Genomic DNA, 19,277 nt, shown 5'->3' on the forward strand with positions numbered 1-19,277 from the left:
TGTATCTCTGACACCAAGATCTGAGTGTGGGTTTGTACTGCCTTACACAGGTTTGTTACAGCATCTTCTTCAGAGTGCAAAAGAGGAAAAAAACCACATACCTTATCATCAAGAAGCTTTGTAAATGAGAAACTTTGGAGCTAAGGACCAGCTAAGAGTAGCCTCAGAGGAAGAATAGCTGCCTGTTTTTCATTTTTCTCCACCAGCACACTTGGATGTCATCTTTGGTTATTAAGAGCTCAAATAATTAAAATACATCTCTGGTGAGGACAGACACTTACCAGTTCCCTCATCTGCACCATTCTGAGCAGCTTCCCAAACTACTGGTTTTGTCCCACACCCATCTATAGATGGAGAATCTGAATAGTCCGCAGGATTAAATGTCCTTGGGTTTGAAATAAAAAATAAAGGCAAATGAAATAATCACAAAATTAACTGTATATCATCTTCCCTGACCACTGTAAGAGACTTCATCTTCCTTCTCCTATTTAACCATAAGCCAATTCTTCTGGCCATTGGAATCTAGAGCTTTAAAAAGCAGAGGCTGACTAGGGACTTCCATACACTCTTATATGATGCTTCTACTCGCCTAAATTGTTGTCCTCTGCATCCTAAAGCAGGCGTGGAGACCTATAATAGTTCTAGGCAGGGTAAAGGCTCTAACGAAAAACCCACCCACCCCATGCCAACTAAGCCTAGACCTAAATAGGCAACAGGTCTTTTCTTCCCAAGTCAAAATCCAAATTGGCTTTGAACCTTTTACAATAAATGACTCATTTTGTTTAGATGGATACAAATAAAAAGAAAACATTTTGCTCAGTGCTTCTTTTTAAATAAAAACCCTAAATACCCATGATTCAGATGCCTGTGCTGTGTTTAGTTGCTCATGTCCAACTCTACGCGACTTCATGGACTGTAGCCTGCCAGGCTCCTCTGTCCATGGGGATTCTCCAGGCAAGCATACTGGAGTGGGTTGCCACGCACTCCTCCAGGGAATCTTCCCAACCCAGGGATCGAACCCAAGTCTCCCACACTGCAGATTCTTTACCATCTGAGCCACCAAGGAAGCCCAAGAAAACTGGAGTGGGTAGCCTATCCCTTCTCTAGGGGATCTTTCCAAGCCAGGAATTGAACCACGGTCTCCTGCATGAGATGCCTAACTACAATCAAATTAAATAACATCGCCAAAATTTTCACAACTTATAAAAAAATATTTTAGCATTATTGGGGTGTCACTGACAAAAAGAATCACAACAGCACTTTTTCTGAAGTGGAGGACAAAATCTACAAAATCCTTCAAAGCTACGAGGCTGGGCATATATGTCCAAATGTTCCAGCCAATTTGCTTCCTGCATTTTCATCCTTCTTTTGTCCACAGGGAGCTCAGGCAGAAAAGAGATGGCAAGAGTCACCATCTCTAGGCAGTGACCCAAAACAGTACTGCCGGGAAGCTATGGACAAACAAAGGACTTTTCGTTTCTTGACTATCATCTACCTATGGCGTCTATAAGATGCTTAAATACTTTTTATAATGGGGGGTGGCAGCTAATGCTTTAGATAACAGGAAAAAGTGAAAGAATAACCAGAAACAATGAATAAATAACTGACTATACCATCTATTTAAAAATAATATATTCATCTTTCAGTATTACAATTCAAGATAAAAATGATTGTTCTTCATTAAAAAAAAAGAAACATTGCATTTACTTACCATTCAAAGACAACTGCTGGATTTACCAACATAATTCTTAAGCAATGGTTTTCAACTGGGGTGGTTGTGCACCTCCCTCCCAGGGAACATTTGGCGATGTCTGGAGAAATTTTTGACTGTCACAACTTGAGGAGGGGTGCTACTGGGATCTAGTAGGGAGAGGCCAGGGACGTTGCTAAACATCCTACAATGTAAAGGGAACCCCACCACCTCAATAAACTATTATCCAATCCAAAATGTCAATAAACCCAGGACTAAAAAATCACTCTAAGGCTTACTGCAATACAATCTCATTTGTTCTATTTCATTTTTTTAGTATTTTCTCTTTTTAAATATAGAAAACATCTGACTCACCAGGACGGTTAATCGGGTACAGGATAGGGGAAGGAAAGCCTTAGAGATAACAAAAAGAGAAGGTAGCAAATTCAAAAACAGGATAGCTAAGACTTACCCCATGCCTTGGGTTGAGAATCTTCCTGCCCCTCTCCCTCTGCCACGCCCAAATCCTTTAAAAACAAAAAAGTATAAAAATAATATTTACGTTCCACACAACTATAACTCTACTAACTTCATCCCTTACACACTTGCCCAAACATTACTGACGTTGCTCCTAACAGCACCAACATTCCCAACCAGTACACGCAATCTGCAGGTCCCTGATGACACAAATGCCTATTGAGCTCAAAGGAGAGAAAAGAATTTAATTCTGCTTGTACAACATTTGTCATATACTTCAGCTTAACATAGGCAGGTTATACTTTTAAAAATTCTGGATCTTTTTGAACACATCTAGTGTAAACACCATGGCATCATAAGCCTCTACTATAAAATGAAAGGAAAAACAAAAAGAGGATCTACTAAGGAAGCTGAAGGTATATTAAATACCATTTTTAATAGTAAGATTTTTGATAAATGACCAAGAGGGCAGCAAACAAGACAGCAAGCAAGCAAAAGAAATAGTTTTATTCAGTGACTCTTTGGTTTTTCTTAATTGAATCCTAAATTGTGTATTAATGAACTAAACCCAAGAGTTAAAACTATACAACCCTTAGAAGAAAATATACAGCAAAAGCTTATTACAGTGAATTTTGTAATAATTTCTTAGATATGACCCCCAGAATCAAAGGCGAGAGGAAAAAATTAGATTTTAAACAGGTGAATCAAAAGACATGAACAGAGTAAACAGGCAACCCAAAGAATATCTGCATATTATACATTTGATAAGGAAGTAACATCACGAATACATAACAAAATTCTACTACTAACAAATAACCAGATTAAAAAATGCATAAGGGGGCTCTTCCCTGGTGGTTCAGTGGTAAAGAATCTGCCTGCCAATGCAGGAGACAAACATTTGATACCTGATCTGGGAGGATCCCGAATGTCATGGAGCAACTAAGCCTGTGTGCCACAACTTTTGAGCCCAAGGGCCGCAACTACTCAAGCTTACATGCCCTAGAGCCTGTGCTCTGCAACAAGAGAAGCCATCGCAATAAGAAGCCCATGCATGGCAACCAGAGGTGTAGCCCCACCCAGAGAAAAGCACTCTCAGCAATGAAGATCCAGAACAGTCAAAAATAAACAAAATTCTTAAAAAAAAAAAAAAAAAAAAGGCGTGGTGGGTGGGGAATGGACTTGAATAGATATTTCTTCAGAGATGATGTAAAAATGGTCAATAAGCACATGAAAATATTGTCACCATCACTAATCATTATGTAAACGCAGCACCAATTACAATGGCTGAGGTGGGGGTGTGGAGGAGACAGAAAATAGCAAGTGTTGGCAAGAACACAGAGAAATTGAAGCCTCTGTATGTTTGATGGGAATGTACAATAGTGTAGCCACTGTGGAAAACAGTACGTTTGGCAACTCCCCTCAAAATTAAAAATAGAATTATATGATCCTTATAGCATAGGGAACTCTCAATATTCTGTAATAACCTAAACGGGAGGAAAATTGGAAAAAGAATAGATATATGTATAACTGAATCACTCTGCTGTATGCCTGAAATAACACAGCATTGTAAATCAACTGTTGTTGTTTAGTTGCTAAGTGGTATCAGACTCTTTATGACCTCATGGACTATAGATCACCAGGCTTCTCTGTCCATGGGATTTTCCAGGCAAGAAGACTGGAGTGAGTTACCATTTTCTTCTCCAGGGGATTATCCTGACCCAGGGATGGAACCTGTTTCCCCTGCAGGCAGGTTCTTTACCACTGAGCCACCAGGAAAGCCCAAATCAACTGTGGTCCGATGTAGAATAAAAAAAAATTTAAGGGAAAAAAAAAGTGTATGATTCTGTAATTCTGCTTCTGGGGGGGTGTGTGTGTGTGTATGTGTGTGTATATCTCTGTGTGTGTGTGTGTGTATATATCTGTGTGTGTGTGTGTGTGTGTGTGTGTATGTATATATATCTCTCCAAGAGAATTGAAAGCAGAGTGTTGAAGAGAGATCTGTACACCCATGTTCACATTGCAGGAAACACAGGTTCCATCCCTGGTCCAGGGAAATCCCACATACTGTGGAGCAACTAAGTTCGTGCACCACAACTATTGAGCCTGTGCTCTAGAGCCGGGAGCTGCAACTACTGAAGCCTACAACTTAGAACCCAGAAGCCCATGCACCACAACTACAGAGTACCCCCAGCTTGCCCCAACTAGAGAAAGCCCTCACAGCAACAAAGACCTAGCCTAGCCAAAATAAGTAATTCTTTTTCAAAAAAGGAAAGAAATCTTGATAAATGCTACAATATGACTGAAACTTGTGGATATTTTGCTATGTGAAAACAGGCCAGTCACAAAAGGACAAATATTTCATGATTCCATTTAGTACTTACTGCTAAGTCACTTTGGAGAAGGCAATGGTAACCCACTCCAGTTCTCTTGCCTGGAAAATCCCATGGACGGGGGAGCCTGGTGGGCTGCCGTCTATGGGGTCAAATAGAGTCGGACACGACTGAAGTGACTTAGCAGAAGCAGCAGTGCCCCTCTGTGATGGGGGCGTGTCCGACTCTGTGCGACCCCATAGACGGCAGCCCACCAGGCTCCCCCGTCCCTGGGATTCTCCAGGCAAGAACACTGGAATGGGTTGCCATTTCCTTCTCCAATGAATGCGTGAAAGTGAAAAGTGAAAGTGAAGTCGATCAGTCGTGTCCGACCCTCAGCGACCCCATGGACTGCAGCCCTCCAGGCTCCTCCGTCCATGGGATTTTCCAGGCAAGAGTACTGGAGTAGGCTGCCACTGCCTTCTCATTTAGTACTTAAGAGTACTCAAATTCAGAGAAAAGTTGTTGTCAAGGGATATATTCACCATACTAATACAATTAAATGTATATTTAATCATGTACAGTTAACTTATCCAGTAGTCCAAGGTAAACTATTAAAAAATATGGTCTTGACAAAAATCTACAAGAGTCAGGGGAACAGAGGGAAATGTCCTAAAAAGTAGAATTCTAATAATGCCTATTATTAGAAATGTCTATTTTAATATCATCAAAAGGCAAAGTTAAGACTTTACACAGCATACCACAGTCTAAAAGAAGGTCAGAAACTGGAGTTAAAAAAAAGAAAGCTTTCAATGTACAAGTTTGGGCAAGATTACAACCCAAAATTTAGGAATAAGATAATTTATCCTTAAAGTTAAGGACGATAAGATGGGAAGAGGAGAGTCACCATATAAGCTTTAAAAAAAAAAAAAAAGGCAAATCTTAGTATATAATAAAATGGAATATTATTTGGCTATAAAAAGAAATGAAGTGCTTACACATGCTACAAAATTGTGCTGATATGAAGTAGAACATCAATGAACCTTTAAAACATTACATTAGGTCAAAGAAGCCAGTCAGAAAGGGCACATATTACGAGATTCCATTTACATTGTATGTCCAGAACAGACAAATCTATAAACACAGAAAGCAGATTACCAGTTGTTTATTGCTGGGATTGGAGTGGTGAGGAAGAGGAAGGAATTGGGAATCAATAGTTTTGATTATGGTGATGGCTGCATAATTGTATTGTTGTTGTTGTTCAGTCACTAAGTCCTGTCCAACTCTTTGCGACCCCGTGAACTGCAGCATGCCAGGCTTCCTTCCTGTCCTTCACTATCTCCAGGAGTTTGCACAGACTCATGTCTGTTGAGTTGCTGAAGCAATCCAATCATTCCATTCTCTGTCGCCCCTGCTCCTCCTGCCCTCAATCTTTCCCAACATCAGGGTCTTTTCCAATGAGCAGCCTCTTTGCATCAGGTGGCCAAAGTACTGGAGCTTCATCATCAGTCATTCCAATGAATAATCAGGGTGATTTCCTTTAGGATTGACTGATTTGGTTTCCTTGCTGTCCAAGGGACTCTCAAGAGTGTTCTCCAGCACAATTTGAAACCATCAGTTCTTTGGCGCTCAGCCTTCTTTTGCTCCAACTCTCACATCCGTACAGAAATGTGGAAAAACCACAGCTTTCACTATAGTTGACCTTTGTCAGCAAAGTGATGTCTCTGCTTTTTAATACACTGTCTAGATTTGTATAGCTTTTCTTCCAAGGAGCGTCTTTTTATTTCATGGCTGCAGTCACTGTCCACAGTGACTTTGGAGCCCAAGAAAATAAAACCTGCCTCTAGCATAATTCTATAAATATACTAAAACCCACTGAAATATGTAATTTAAATGGGTGAGTTGTAGAGTATGTAAAACATTTTAGGCTACAATAAACACTGTTACCAGTGAAGAAATCTAAACAATACAACTGCTCTTGATAAGTGCACCCATTCAATGGCATACTGTGTGACAAAAGGTACCAACAAGTGGTTAAATATTAATAGTGGTAAATTTTAAAAAAATGATTCTGCTAAGACATCATTAAATAATATCTAATCTTTGAGCCAGAAAGCAATATGTACATGAAAGAAAAGAAAGAAATTTATAAAAGAAAAACATAATCTAAGGACCAAAACTCAAGAAATCCTGCGAGTTCCCTGGAAAAAGTCAATACCAACTACATATCTCCATGTCCCCAGACAGCAGCAGCCGTACCCAACTACAAAACAGGTACAACCCAAATATCTTCAGCAGATTTTCAAAAATCAAATCCAGGACTTCCCCAGTGGTTCAGAGGCTAAGACACCATACTTGCAATTCAGGGGCCTGGGTTCCATCCCTGGTCAGGGAACTAGAGCCCACGTGCTGCAGCTAAAGATGTGCATGCTGCAACTAAAAGAACCCGCACGCCACAATGAAGATGTAAGGTCCCACATGCTGCGAAGACCTAGTGCAGCCAAATTAAATAGAAACACATTTAAAAAATACAAATAAAATCCATATTCACGTACATTTTAACAAGCTAACAAAACTGTTCTCTCCTTTTCACCTGGCTAGTAATGCTACTAGCAATATTGTTTTTGATATGTATACATTTCCCTTTATCGTGACCTGGTACAAATACCTGTTTTCATCTAACAGCTCAGAAGACAGACCTGGGTTCATAAAATAGAGAAAAACAAGATTAAAGTAGATAATCATAAAGAATAAATCAACGTTATGATAAATGCTAAAACTTTACTCATATAGGTCTCTCTAGGGACTCTATACTACATCTATGTTGAATAACTGCTCAAATTTTTAATTGTTTAATATTATGTATTACACTGAGAACCAGAGTAAAAAAGTTGCTCACTTTCCTTGAAAAAAGCCAAAACACAGAGGACACCTAATCATCTTTACTAGAAGAGGCAAATCCAAATAACAGATATTCCCCCAGGACCAAACATGTGCAACCTAAAGAAAAATAAGTAGAAAGCAATCCCTCTCTCATCCCCAGGAGACTGTAAGCAGGGCTTTGATAACAGCCAAATCTGCCAGAAACTGTGTGGACTTGAATTTATCACTGCACACTCCAGGTCATGATCTTTAAGATGTTAAAGATTTTAAAGTTTAAAGTTAGTTCTAAAGTTTTTTGTACTGGCAAAAGTTCCCAGATTTTCAGAGCTGGTTCAATGATAAAGATGGCTGCTGTGTTGACGATGAGCTGGCCACCTGCCCAGAGACCAGTTCAGCCCAACAGGGCATCTCTGGGGATTATTTCACTCAGAGACTTAGGACTCAGGCAAGTTGTCCCTGGTTCAGGCTTCATCTACAGAAAGATAGGAATAATCTTCCCCAACTGTAAAGTAGCATAAATGAGTCAAATGACAACAGCAAATGCCCCAGGAATTCAAAGAGGAAGAAATCACAGAGTCTATCATCATGTCTCATATATTAGCTTTTCTTTAGCAAAAAAGTCTGATTATAAATGTGCCACAATAATTATTTCAGGAAAAAATTAATGGATTCTAATACCAGTGAAGAAAAGTCTGATGGGAAAATGGTCATTTACAGTCTCAGAGCACTCCCCTGAAAAAAATATGTATTAATTACAAGGAAGGAAGGAGTAACTTTACAAAGGAGAAACTTGGCAGAAACCACTTTCCTTAAGTAATCAAAGCTAACATCACTAGTAATGAGATAAATCTGTATCGTGTACCCTCTAATATGATGTACTGAGAAAGATAGCTATATCATTCTGTGGCATTCCTACCAAAAACCAGTAACATGAATCTAATCATAAGGAAACTTCTCAGATTGTTAATGAAGGTCTTTTTACAAAAGAGATGCTCCAAAGTGTCATCAAGGCCATGAAAGACAAAGGAAGACTATTCCAGACAGATAAACTGTTCTAGATTGAACAGTAAACAGACATGGGAAATAAAAGCTGTGTGTGATCTTGGCTGGATACTGGACCAGAATATTTGCTTGCTACTAAGGACACTAGCAGGATAACTGGAAAGTTTTGAATAAGGCCAAATAGATTGTAACAACAGTAATTTCCTGATTTTATAATTTTAAGGTAGTTCTATAAGCAGTATCTTTTTTCTTAGGAGTTTACACACTGAAATATTTAGGGGTAAAATGGCATTATGTTTGAAATGCACACACAATGGTTTCAGGAAAAAAAATAGTATGTACATAGAGAGAAAATGACAATGCAAATGCAGCAAAATATTAAAAAGTTTGGGGACTCTGGGTAAACACTCTACAAAATTCTGCTGTTTTTTTGTTTTAAAATAAAATGTCAAAACCATACCCTGAGCACTTCTGTGTATATTGTGTAATCCAGTAACTATTAGGTTGGTAGAAAAGTAATTGTGGTTTTAGACCATGAATTTTAAATCACTGTAACTAGGCTCAAACACATCTTTATTAATCACAATAGGAACTATTACAGTCAACATGTTTTTGCCATGAGAAATAAATTTATTACTGTAGCGTAAAAATCCGTGTTTCAGAATTTGATGAACTCTTGGGAATCATTTTCTGCCTCGTGTTGATTGTGGAAGCATTTTCCCTGCAAAAAGTTGTCGAGGTGCTTGAAGAAGTGGTAGTCGATTGGCGAGAGGTCAGTGAGTATGGAGCATGAGGCAAAACTTCAGAGCCCAATTTGTTCAACTTTTGAAGCACTGGTTGTGCAACATGTGATAAGGCAGCTAAACTCGCATCACGTTAACTACTGAGGCTGAGCACTCTGGAGTCAGAGCACCACAATTAGAGAGGGAAGCCCACACACTGCAAAGAAAGATCCCCCTTGCTCTCAAATAAGACCTGATACTGCCAAATAAAAAAACTTTTTTAAGAAAAATAAATCAATTACAAAGTCATTTTTAAAATAATCAGGAAACTTTGTGTACAGATTATTAGATAATATTTTTAAGTGTGAAAACAGCATCATGGTTACATATAAAATCACATACATTTTTTAGAGGTGCTTACCACAATAATATATGATAAAATATCCACAAAAATCTACTTTAAATATTTCTACAGACAAGAAAGGTAGAGATATATAGAGCATATATGGCTAAAATCCTTAAACATTACTGACTAAACATGAAGGGCCTCGGGGTTCATTTACTCTCTCCATTTTTCTCTGTGCTTGAAATAAGAAAAAATCTAGAAAAGGGAATTACAATTGAAATCTGTTTTTAAAGCACAACCTTCTTTTCACTGTGCCCAACAAATTAGTATAATTCTGCCCTTTTCTGATCTCTGAAAATTATTTACTTTTGGCCCAGATAGTAGAAATTTAGTAAATGATAACTGGATGAATAGCCAAGGGAATTCATAGCATATGCAGTATACCTACATTAATTTCTATCCCTAATATTTCTGATTAAAAGAAATTCTGCCACTGTAAAATGCACATTTGGAGAACAGTCACAACTGAGTGGAACAATGGATCAAACAAAATATCGGTCAATTCAGGTAGCTTTACTGAACCAAAACAAGATATTCCTATTACATTATGTATCTTGATTTTTAGAGCCCTAAGAAAATTCAGTTACAACTCTAAATATGTGGAACTACATTCTTGAAGTGGCTTAATGACATCCCAAATTAATAAATGCAAAGAAATGATCACTAACAGAAAACACTGGATGGGGGTAATCAATGGGCAAATGATTTTAAAACTATTACCATATGGGTAAAACACATCTGTTAAAGTCCAACACAGGAGAACTTAATAACTTTTTGGTCAGAGGTTCAAATTTTAAATTATTCACACAAAGGGCCTTTCTCAGCTCATCTGAAAACAACCAATAGGGTTCCTCAAAATTATATAATTCAAACATTTCACTTATAGGCATCAGTAAATGAATCAAAAGATTTCACATCAACCGTTCTTTCACAGTACACTGCCCTCAGTGAACTGAGCATATGAACAGCCTGCCTCCTTCTCCCTATCACAAGTGTCTCCTTCCTCCTCATTCTCTTACCTCTACCACGAGCTCGCTTGCCTCGATCTGAAGGCTTGTCCCCTTGATTGCAATCAATTCCGTTCTCTTCACCTCTAACTAAAGTGAAAAAGAGCAAACAGCTACTAAAGACAAGGACAAAAAGACTCCTCCTGCCCCTCAACAACAACAACAAAAAGGTGTTTTAAAAAAGGTTAAAATTTAACCAAAGGGTTTGGAAAATATGATAAACAAAACCAAGCCAGAGTGGCTCAAAAAACTGACAGCAGAACTTGCTTAATTTGTAGGTGAAAATTCAAAAAGAAATCAAAATGACATACTACTTTTTTTTTTGTTTGGACTTTCCATCACATAAGGTTAAGTTTACTTCCAAAAAATTACCTTTGTTATGCAACGATATGCAAGAAAATTTGCTCACTGGTCAAGTTCAAAGCCTGGAAAGGCAAAGACTAGCCAACTGCAATACCAAGGGAATACTGAGTTCTTGGGGAAATTAACTGTTAACACAGTCTTTTCTTCTCCTCGTTCCTATATTGGCATTAGTGACTCTATATAACATAGAATCTTTATGAACAATACTGGCACAGCTTGCTCCCCTCTTTCAGGGCTTAACTCTGCAAGCTGTTAGTGAGGCTTTCCATGGCTACTCTCTAAATTTGTCAAACCCCTATTTGTAATTCCCATCTCTCTCCCTTTGTTTTTCCCCAGAACATAATTTCTACATAACGCCATTAAAATACTGTCATATTAACATAAAATGTTACTCTTCTTTTTTATTATTACATCTCACACTGCTGCTGCTAAGTCGCTTCAGTCGTGTCCAACTCTGTGCTACCCCATAGACGACAGCCCACCAGGCTCCCCCGTCCCTGGGATTCTCCAGGCAAGAACACTGGAGTGGGTTGCCATTTCCTTCTCCAATGCATGAAAGTGAAAAAATAAAGTGAAGTCGCCCGGTCGTGTCCGACTCTGAGCGACCCCATGGACTGCAGCCCAACAGGCCCCTCTGTCAATGGGATTTTCCAGGCAAGAGTACCAGAGTGGGGTGCCATCACCTTCTCCACATCTCACACTACCTCCCTGCAAAGTCTTAGAAGGGCAGGGGCTTTCCTGTGGTCCAGTGGCTAAGATTCTGTGCTCCCAATGCAGGGGCCTCAGATTCAATCCCTGGTCAGGGAACTAGATCCCACATGCCTGCAACTAAAGATCTGGAATGCCACAACTAGGACCCAGCACAGCCTAATAAATACATAAATAAAAGTATATATATTTTTAAAAAGTCTTAGAAGGGCAAAGATTTCTGTATTCTTCATTGCTGTACACCTTTAAGAATATCTTCTACATTGTAGACACTCGATAAACATCTGTGGAATAAATAAACTAGCGAAAGTTTGTAAGCGGACATGTTAAATATTTATATTCTATTCATCCATAATTTAGCTACTTTGGTATGCCTGCACAGAAGGTAGTGTTGTTCTGGGTGAATGATGCCAAAACCTGAGTTGAATGGAAGGTATTGAGAAAAATCTTCCTATTCAACAACTTTCCTCTTAAACTCTGCAAATACCATGAATATCCATAAGTAGGGAAGAATAAATAGTTTTATCTATCAGCCAACAAAAAAACCCTTCTTTAAAATTAGGAGATGCACTAGATTAGAGGAGGCAGTCTTAAGACACAACAGAACTACCTACAGCCCAGGTCAGTGCTAATATGAAACTGCATTAGCTGGGTTTCTAACAAACTACTCAGTTGTAGCTAAGTGTTACTTATATTAACAAATATTGCATTAAGGAAATGGATTTATGGGCATTCATTGAATCATTCTCACAGCTTTTTAGTATGCATGAAAATTTTCATAAAGCAAAGCTGAGGCTAAAAGGTCTGTACTTACACTCTCTCCCACGATTGCCACCTCTTACTTTCCGGTTGTTGTTTCCACGTCCACGGCTCACTTCTCTCTCACTTCTCTTCTCTCTATTCTCTTTGTTTTCTGAACTTTCTTTTCCAAAATTCTTCTTCTTCCCTCCTACAGTCTCCCATGAAGTCTACCGAAAATAAGAGCATTTATTCAGAGCTGTCACTTAAACTGTGTACAATCATCAAGGGTATGTGCATTTATCTTTTGAACCTAATTACCCCTATCTCACACCTTGCATGCCTACCATTCTAATTCTTCTCCATAAACATACTGTACTTTCTGATGACAAAGACAGCAAATCTCTTGCTAGGTTCCTACTGCTTGGAGAGCACAAAAGATTACATCACTAGCTTAACTGACAACATACTGTATGTTGTCCCACGACAGAGCCTTTTCCTATACTGATAAGAATAAAGCAAATGTTATTTCCCCAAGCTCCCACTCTATACCATCCCCACCTACCTCAGTAGTTGGCCAAACACCTATTAATATACAGAACTAGTTCAAAGACTGTAAGATTTTACCCTAAAATCTCAGGAATACAATTTTCCCTATTCATTGTCTAAGATAACCATCTTAAAGAATTTAGTGGTTGACAAATTTGAGGTTAGTTTTTAAATACGGAAAATTTCAGCCCCCAAAGACCTGTTCTAATGAGAAGTTAAATGATTTATGTAACCTCCTTTCTCCCACAAATCAAATCATTTGCAGAAAAATCGTGGTGAAAAGAACGAAACACTATGTTCCTACAGATATGAGTATTAGGATATCCATCAGGATGTTGCTGGGAGATCCCAAAACTGACCCATTCGTTTCTATTTATTTTTCCATAATTTACTCACAAGGGATTTGAAGTGATTCAATTTCAAACTAAGCAATAACTATTTTAAACTTAAAAAAAAAATTGTTATCCAAAAAACCTAAGTGCATAAAATGATTGGATGTGGAAAAAAATACAAATTAAAACGAGTCATTTTCCACCTCTAAGCTTTGATAAATTTTTTAAAAAATCAACAGCCAATAGTTATGGTAGAATAATCAGGTATTCTCAGTTCTGATGAACATCCATCCATTCTAACCTTCCAGAAAGCCTACCTGGCAATAGTGTCCAAATTTTATATTGGTTCAAAACTTCTGGCCCAGTAATTCTATTTTTTGGTTTTTATTCAGAGAAAATAATCTGATAATTGTACAAACATTTATATGCAGACAATGAACCACAGAACAGAAGGATGGAAAATTTCCCAAATATTTAGCTTAACAGACTACCTGCTCTAGAACATTCATAAAGTGAGAAATACATAGCTAGTTAACGAGTAATCCACGTGTTCATAGAAAGAGAGCCATAATATATAAGCGACACAAGCTATCAGCAAACTGTATAAAATAGGATTACATTTTTAAGCTCAAATAGGAGCTTGTGTATCGCTGGAAAAAGTAGTAGTTATCCAAGTGAGGGCCTTTTAAGATGATTTACCTTTTTATTGTTCTGCATTGTTTTTTAATTGACAAAAACAATAAAGCTTATTTATTCCAGAAAAGAAATTCCACAACATATAAACTCCATCTATTATGTTCGCTGATATGAATAAACATGACAAATATGTAAGATTTCTATATAATACATTTGAGAGACAGTAACATCTTACCCTATTTTCATTCAGCAAAGGATACCCCTAAGCAAGTCTTGGCTTGTGATCAAAAACTAACGAGAACTTACATGGGGAGGAAAGCAGGGCAAGGAACTTTTAAGGGGCAAATGGACTAACACCACAGTGAATCCTAAAGGGAATACAACTGCACATTTTGCAAAACAGTCTACATGCATGCACACAGGCTTTCAAAGAAAACCAAATAATTACAAAAGATTTTCAACAGAACTTCTGGCAACCTTTGTCATCTATATTTTGCTACCTGTATAATAGATTTGAAGAAATGTTAACAGAAACTGTCTTCCAAAATACCATATTTAGCAATCAGAAAAGCAGCTGTCTAGACCAGTTCATTCAAAATCACTCTCCTACCCCTTTATATTTGCCAAGAACTAAACAATACAAACAGGTTTCCCAAGTGGCTCAGTGGAAAGAATCCCCCTGCCAATGCAGGCAACACAGGAGAGGCAGGTTCAATCCCTGGGTCGGAAACTTCCCCTGGAGAGGGAAATGGCAACCCAATCCAGTATTCTTGCCTGGAAAATCCCATGGACAGAAAAGCCTGGCAGGCTACAGCCCGTAGGATCACAAAGTGTTGGACACAACTGAGCACGCACCATACATACATACATATAAGAAATACAAACATATATATATATATATATATATATTTTTTTTTTTTTTAAGCACACTAATGCAAGTGACTTAAACTTCAAAACTATTTTGTCACACAAACAAAACAGCACTTTAATGAAAGGAAAAGTTCAGTACTTAAGATTCTGTTCAGTGGTTTCCTTTGACAACTACTCTATTAGATAGACAAATGCACCCCTACAAATAGTGAAGACAATTCCACTATTTTTTCAAAGTAACCATTTTCTTTCAGAAGGCCTTGTTACAGAACAAGATTAGCCAATAGGATAAGATTTGTTTGCTTTCACAGTTTATTTTGAACAGTTCCTGCTCCTACCAATCAAGCCTACTATGTTCACATTCTCTAACTGCCCACTCCAAATAATCTACCACAGGCAGGGGAAGATACTCCTTACAGCTGGTTACCCATGGCTGCTGCAGACAACAAAGTAAGAACAAGGCAAACAGGATGAAGGATGGACCACAGAATGATCCTAAACAAACCAGGGTTTCAAAAGGACTTTCCCTCTGCCTCTCCATTTCCCCTATAGCCCTCTCACCTCCAAACAGGCAAAGGTCTTTTGTCGTGTCTGTGTTCAGGCCCTAATTCGCAAGCTTCCAATCTTTTAAGAAAACAACATGGCAGATCTACCCCCCAACTGTGTGATTTCTAAGTTCTAGAGGTAATCAAAGAGACTTTTATAACTTTCAGCCCAGAACCACCTCCTTTGAGTTCAGTTCCAAATGAGAAAAGGAAAGTTGAAACTCTTTATTGAGATAGAACTGGATGTTCATTTAAGACTTAAAAGATTAACCCAGCCACCACAGAAAATGAATGATGAATCTGTGGGAGCTAAAGGAAAGGCAAGAGAAAACAGCATCCAGGCCTATCTCTACCATATAAAAGAAAACAGGCCCCTCAAATTAACAATCTGGAAATATTTCATTTATTCAGTGCTTTTTTTTTGAAAAAAATAAATAAATAAGAGCAATTCAGTCCTTCAGGTCATTTTAAAAAATGAGACCAATTCTACACTGCATTCATTAGCAATGGGCCGACCATTCCCCATATGTTATAAAATCCCGAAATACATGCCTGCTACTGCTGTTGCTGCTGCTGCTAAGTTGCTTCAGTCGTGTCCGACTCTGTGCGACCCCATAGACAGCAGCCCACCAGGCTCCGCCCTCCCTGGGATTCTCCAGGCAAGAACACTGGAGTGGGTTGCCATTTCCTTCTCCAATGCATGAAAGTGAAAAGTGAAAGTGAAGTCGCTCAGTCAGGTCCAACTCTTAGCGACCCCATGGACTGCAGCCTACCAGGCTCCTCCGTCCATGGGATTCTCCAGGCAAGAGTACTGGAGTGGGGTGCCATTGCCTTCTCCAAATACATGCCTAAGTGTTAGCAAATAAGAACTCTTCAAAATTTGATTTCCTCACTTAACATCATGCATTTTCCTGACAAACTGACGTATTTGGTAGTTTTATCATGTTGGACCAGTGTTATCTTGCACAGAATTTTAGCCAGATACTGCTATACTCAAATAATGAAGTATTTTCCCAATTATCTGATGTTTATAATTATAAATTTCATTCCACCTGCTTTCCTATTAAATAAAAAGATACTCATTTCAGTTTTGAGCTTGTCACAGTAGTTCATTTTAATACAGCCTATGCCTAACAAAGTCTACCTGTAAAAATGAGAACCTGATTAAACCTAAACAATAAGGAAGGCACAAAATGAATCCACCACAGGCATACATGTGTTCCCCATCCTGAACCCTCCTCCCTCCTCCCTCCCCACACCATCCCTCTGGGTCGTCCCAGTGCTCCAGCCCCAAGCATCCAGTATCGCGCATCGAACCTGGACTGGCAACTCGTTTCTTGCATGATATTTTACATGTTTCAATGTCACTCTCCCAAATCTTCCCACCCTCTCCCTCTCCCACAGAGTCCATAAGACTGTTCTATACATCAGTGTCTCTTTTGCTGTCTCGTACACCAGGTTATTGTTACCATCTTTCTAAATTCCATATATATGCGTTAGTATACTGTATTTCTGTTTTTCCTTCTGGCTTACTTCACTCTGTATAATAGGCTCCAGTTTCATCCACCTCATTAGAACTGATTCAAATGTATTCTTTTTAATGGCTGAGTAATACTCCATTGTGTATATGTACCACAGCTTGTAATTTCTATTTAGAAATCAAAAGATCAGAACTGACACCTGCTTCTGGTGTGGCTTTAGCAGCACCCTTTCTAAAATACAAAGGGAGGAGCTTTAGTGTGCCATGTGCATTCCTCAAACTTTACAAAGCTTAAAAAAATTTTTTTTTCTTATTTTATATAGCTGTCAGGCTGTCATGAAAAAGTGTCGACACATAAGCAAATAGATATAACAGCAAATCCTGATTTTCTGTTAACCTAGAGATATAAGGAGTAGAGAGAGGTGATGATTGAGATGAAGGAACATAAGCAGTGGAGCCAGAAGTTTTTCAGGTAGTGAAATGTCCACAGGCTCAGAGAATTTTGGCAACTGTGTAAGGCCGGACTAGATGACCAAGTTCTCTTTAGAGTCTTCAGATTCTACAACGTCATGAAGAAACCATACGTATATAACAAACAGACATTTCTCGTTAGTGTTCTTTCTGGTTCTAAAATATATATGGAATGGCACCCATAATTCCCTCTACCTCCACCAAGTAAGGTAAAGCTGAAAATGCAATATGAAACTAGAGACAAAGTTTAGCAATGCAAATCAATTAATAATACTTACAGTGTCTGAATTCCCCTCCAGCAATACGTTGATAGCTTTGTTGACATCTCCATTACAGTCATGGAGAGCCACTATGCATTCATCCTGATTTTTTCCTGTCACCTCCATAAGCTGTTGAAATTATAAGAAAATGATTAGGGGAACCCAAAATTGGCACTTGATATTAATTTTAAGATTCTACTATATAAAGACAAAGATTATGCAATCCTTCCATATGAAGATGGCCTCTTCCAGACTCCGAGTGTACAATCTAATATCAGGTTTACCTGCTTTTTTGGTGACTCCATGTCTTTCCACCAAAACTGGCAAAGTCAAGCTACAAATCAACCTTCCTCCAAGCTGACCAAGCATCAGATTCTTAATCAGCAGCATATACATACATACATACCAACATTCTCAGAACATTCAGGATCAGTTTTATGACTGCTCAAACTAGTTCACAGGCCTGGGATTCCCAAGTTTCTAAACTGCTCAAATGTTAAGCGGGACTATATATACTTCAAAAAATACTGGAGTGGGTCGCTGTTTCCTTCTCCAGGGGATCTTCCTGACCCAGGGATCGAACCTGGGTTTCCCACACTGCTGGCAGAATCTTTGCAGTATAAGCCATCAGAGAAGCCCTCCCAAAGACCAAGTATGAGTATATGGCCACAACTGCCAAACATCCAGTCCAACTGCTTGCATTGTACAATAGTCTAGCAGTCTCTGACAACATTCCCTACATGGGCTATCACTGCTTGGTTTAGAACATTCCACATACAAAATAATTTATAACACTTTAGTGAAAGTCACTCAGTCGTGTCCGACTCTTTGCAACCCCCTGGACTGAGCCTACCAGGCTCCTCTGTCCATAGCATTCTCCAGGCAAGAATACTGGAGTGTTGCCATGCCCTTCTCCAGGGGATCTTCCCAACCCAGAGATCGAACCCAATTCTCCTGCATTGCAGATGGATTCTTTACTGCCTGAGCCACCAGAGAAGCCCTATAATACTCTAAGGTCTCACAATTAGAATTTGGCAGCTATCTAGGGTACTATTGTTTGAAATTAAATAAATCTCCTTGATGGACTCCCTACAAGAGATATTAAGCTATTTAATATGTTTAACACAAGGAACAACCACAGATTAGGCACAATATAGGTTTCTCAATTATTAGTGAGCAAATGTACGATCTAAATATCTGTTTGTTTAACTACATTTAACTATTTCAATATGCACCAATATCAGCTGCATTTCAAAATACTTTGACCCCAATATCTGAAATGATTTCTCTGTGGTCATAAAACAATTAGCCTATCAAAAAGGTAGGTCTCCTGATCTAAATACAGCTCTTTACACCACCCCATTCCACCTGATTTCCTTCCTGTGTTACCCAGCAAGGCTGTATACACTCTATAGCTTTCCATTGCTTCAGTCTTTGGATGTCTACTAATGAGGTTAGAGTTTTATCAAGAATCTATAGTGGCCCAACACCCATCACATGCAGTTATTAAGACGCACAGTTACTGTTGAAATTCCCCCAGTGACTGGATTAGTAAAAGAGAGAACCATCGTTAAAACTTAAAGCTCTGAACTGTACCAGTGCTCTTGTTTGTGTCTCTGCCATGCTCTTCAGATAAATATGTAGAAGCATGTCTCAAGTAATTCATAAACCTCACTCCAGTGAATGGGTTCTATGACTTTTTAAGAAATCCTTTCTATGGCTTTCCAAAAATATCACTTTAAGTCTGATGACAGCAACTTAGGTAAGAACAGAGTAAAAGGTTCACCAAGGGACTTATAAGGAATTATTGAAAGGAATTACAGGATTAT

At 38.6% G+C, this 19,277-nt stretch overlaps 1 protein-coding gene across 5 annotated transcripts in view; it reads right to left on the reverse strand.

The window, feature by feature from the left end:
• The window catches only part of UBAP2 (ubiquitin associated protein 2), a 119,287-nt gene that overhangs the window by 44,602 nt on the left and 55,408 nt on the right, over positions 1-19,277 (reverse strand). For 4 of the 5 annotated variants that reach the window (XM_027550019.1, XM_027550022.1, XM_027550018.1 and 1 more), the window contains 5 exons: positions 17,467-17,577; positions 12,382-12,535; positions 10,509-10,586; positions 2,163-2,217; positions 282-385 (listed from right to left, as the gene is read on the reverse strand). In XM_027550019.1, coding sequence (XP_027405820.1) covers positions 282-385; positions 2,163-2,217; positions 10,509-10,586; positions 12,382-12,535; positions 17,467-17,577 — 502 coding nt within the window. Of the gene's footprint in view, positions 1-281; positions 386-1,711; positions 1,812-2,162; positions 2,218-10,508; positions 10,587-12,381; positions 12,536-17,466; positions 17,578-19,277 lie in introns of those variants that run through there. The other variant, XM_027550021.1, reaches the window with a different exon arrangement.

Source organism: Bos indicus x Bos taurus, chromosome 8, assembly GCF_003369695.1.
Source record: "Bos indicus x Bos taurus breed Angus x Brahman F1 hybrid chromosome 8, Bos_hybrid_MaternalHap_v2.0, whole genome shotgun sequence".
Taxonomy (NCBI): domain Eukaryota; kingdom Metazoa; phylum Chordata; class Mammalia; order Artiodactyla; family Bovidae; genus Bos; species Bos indicus x Bos taurus.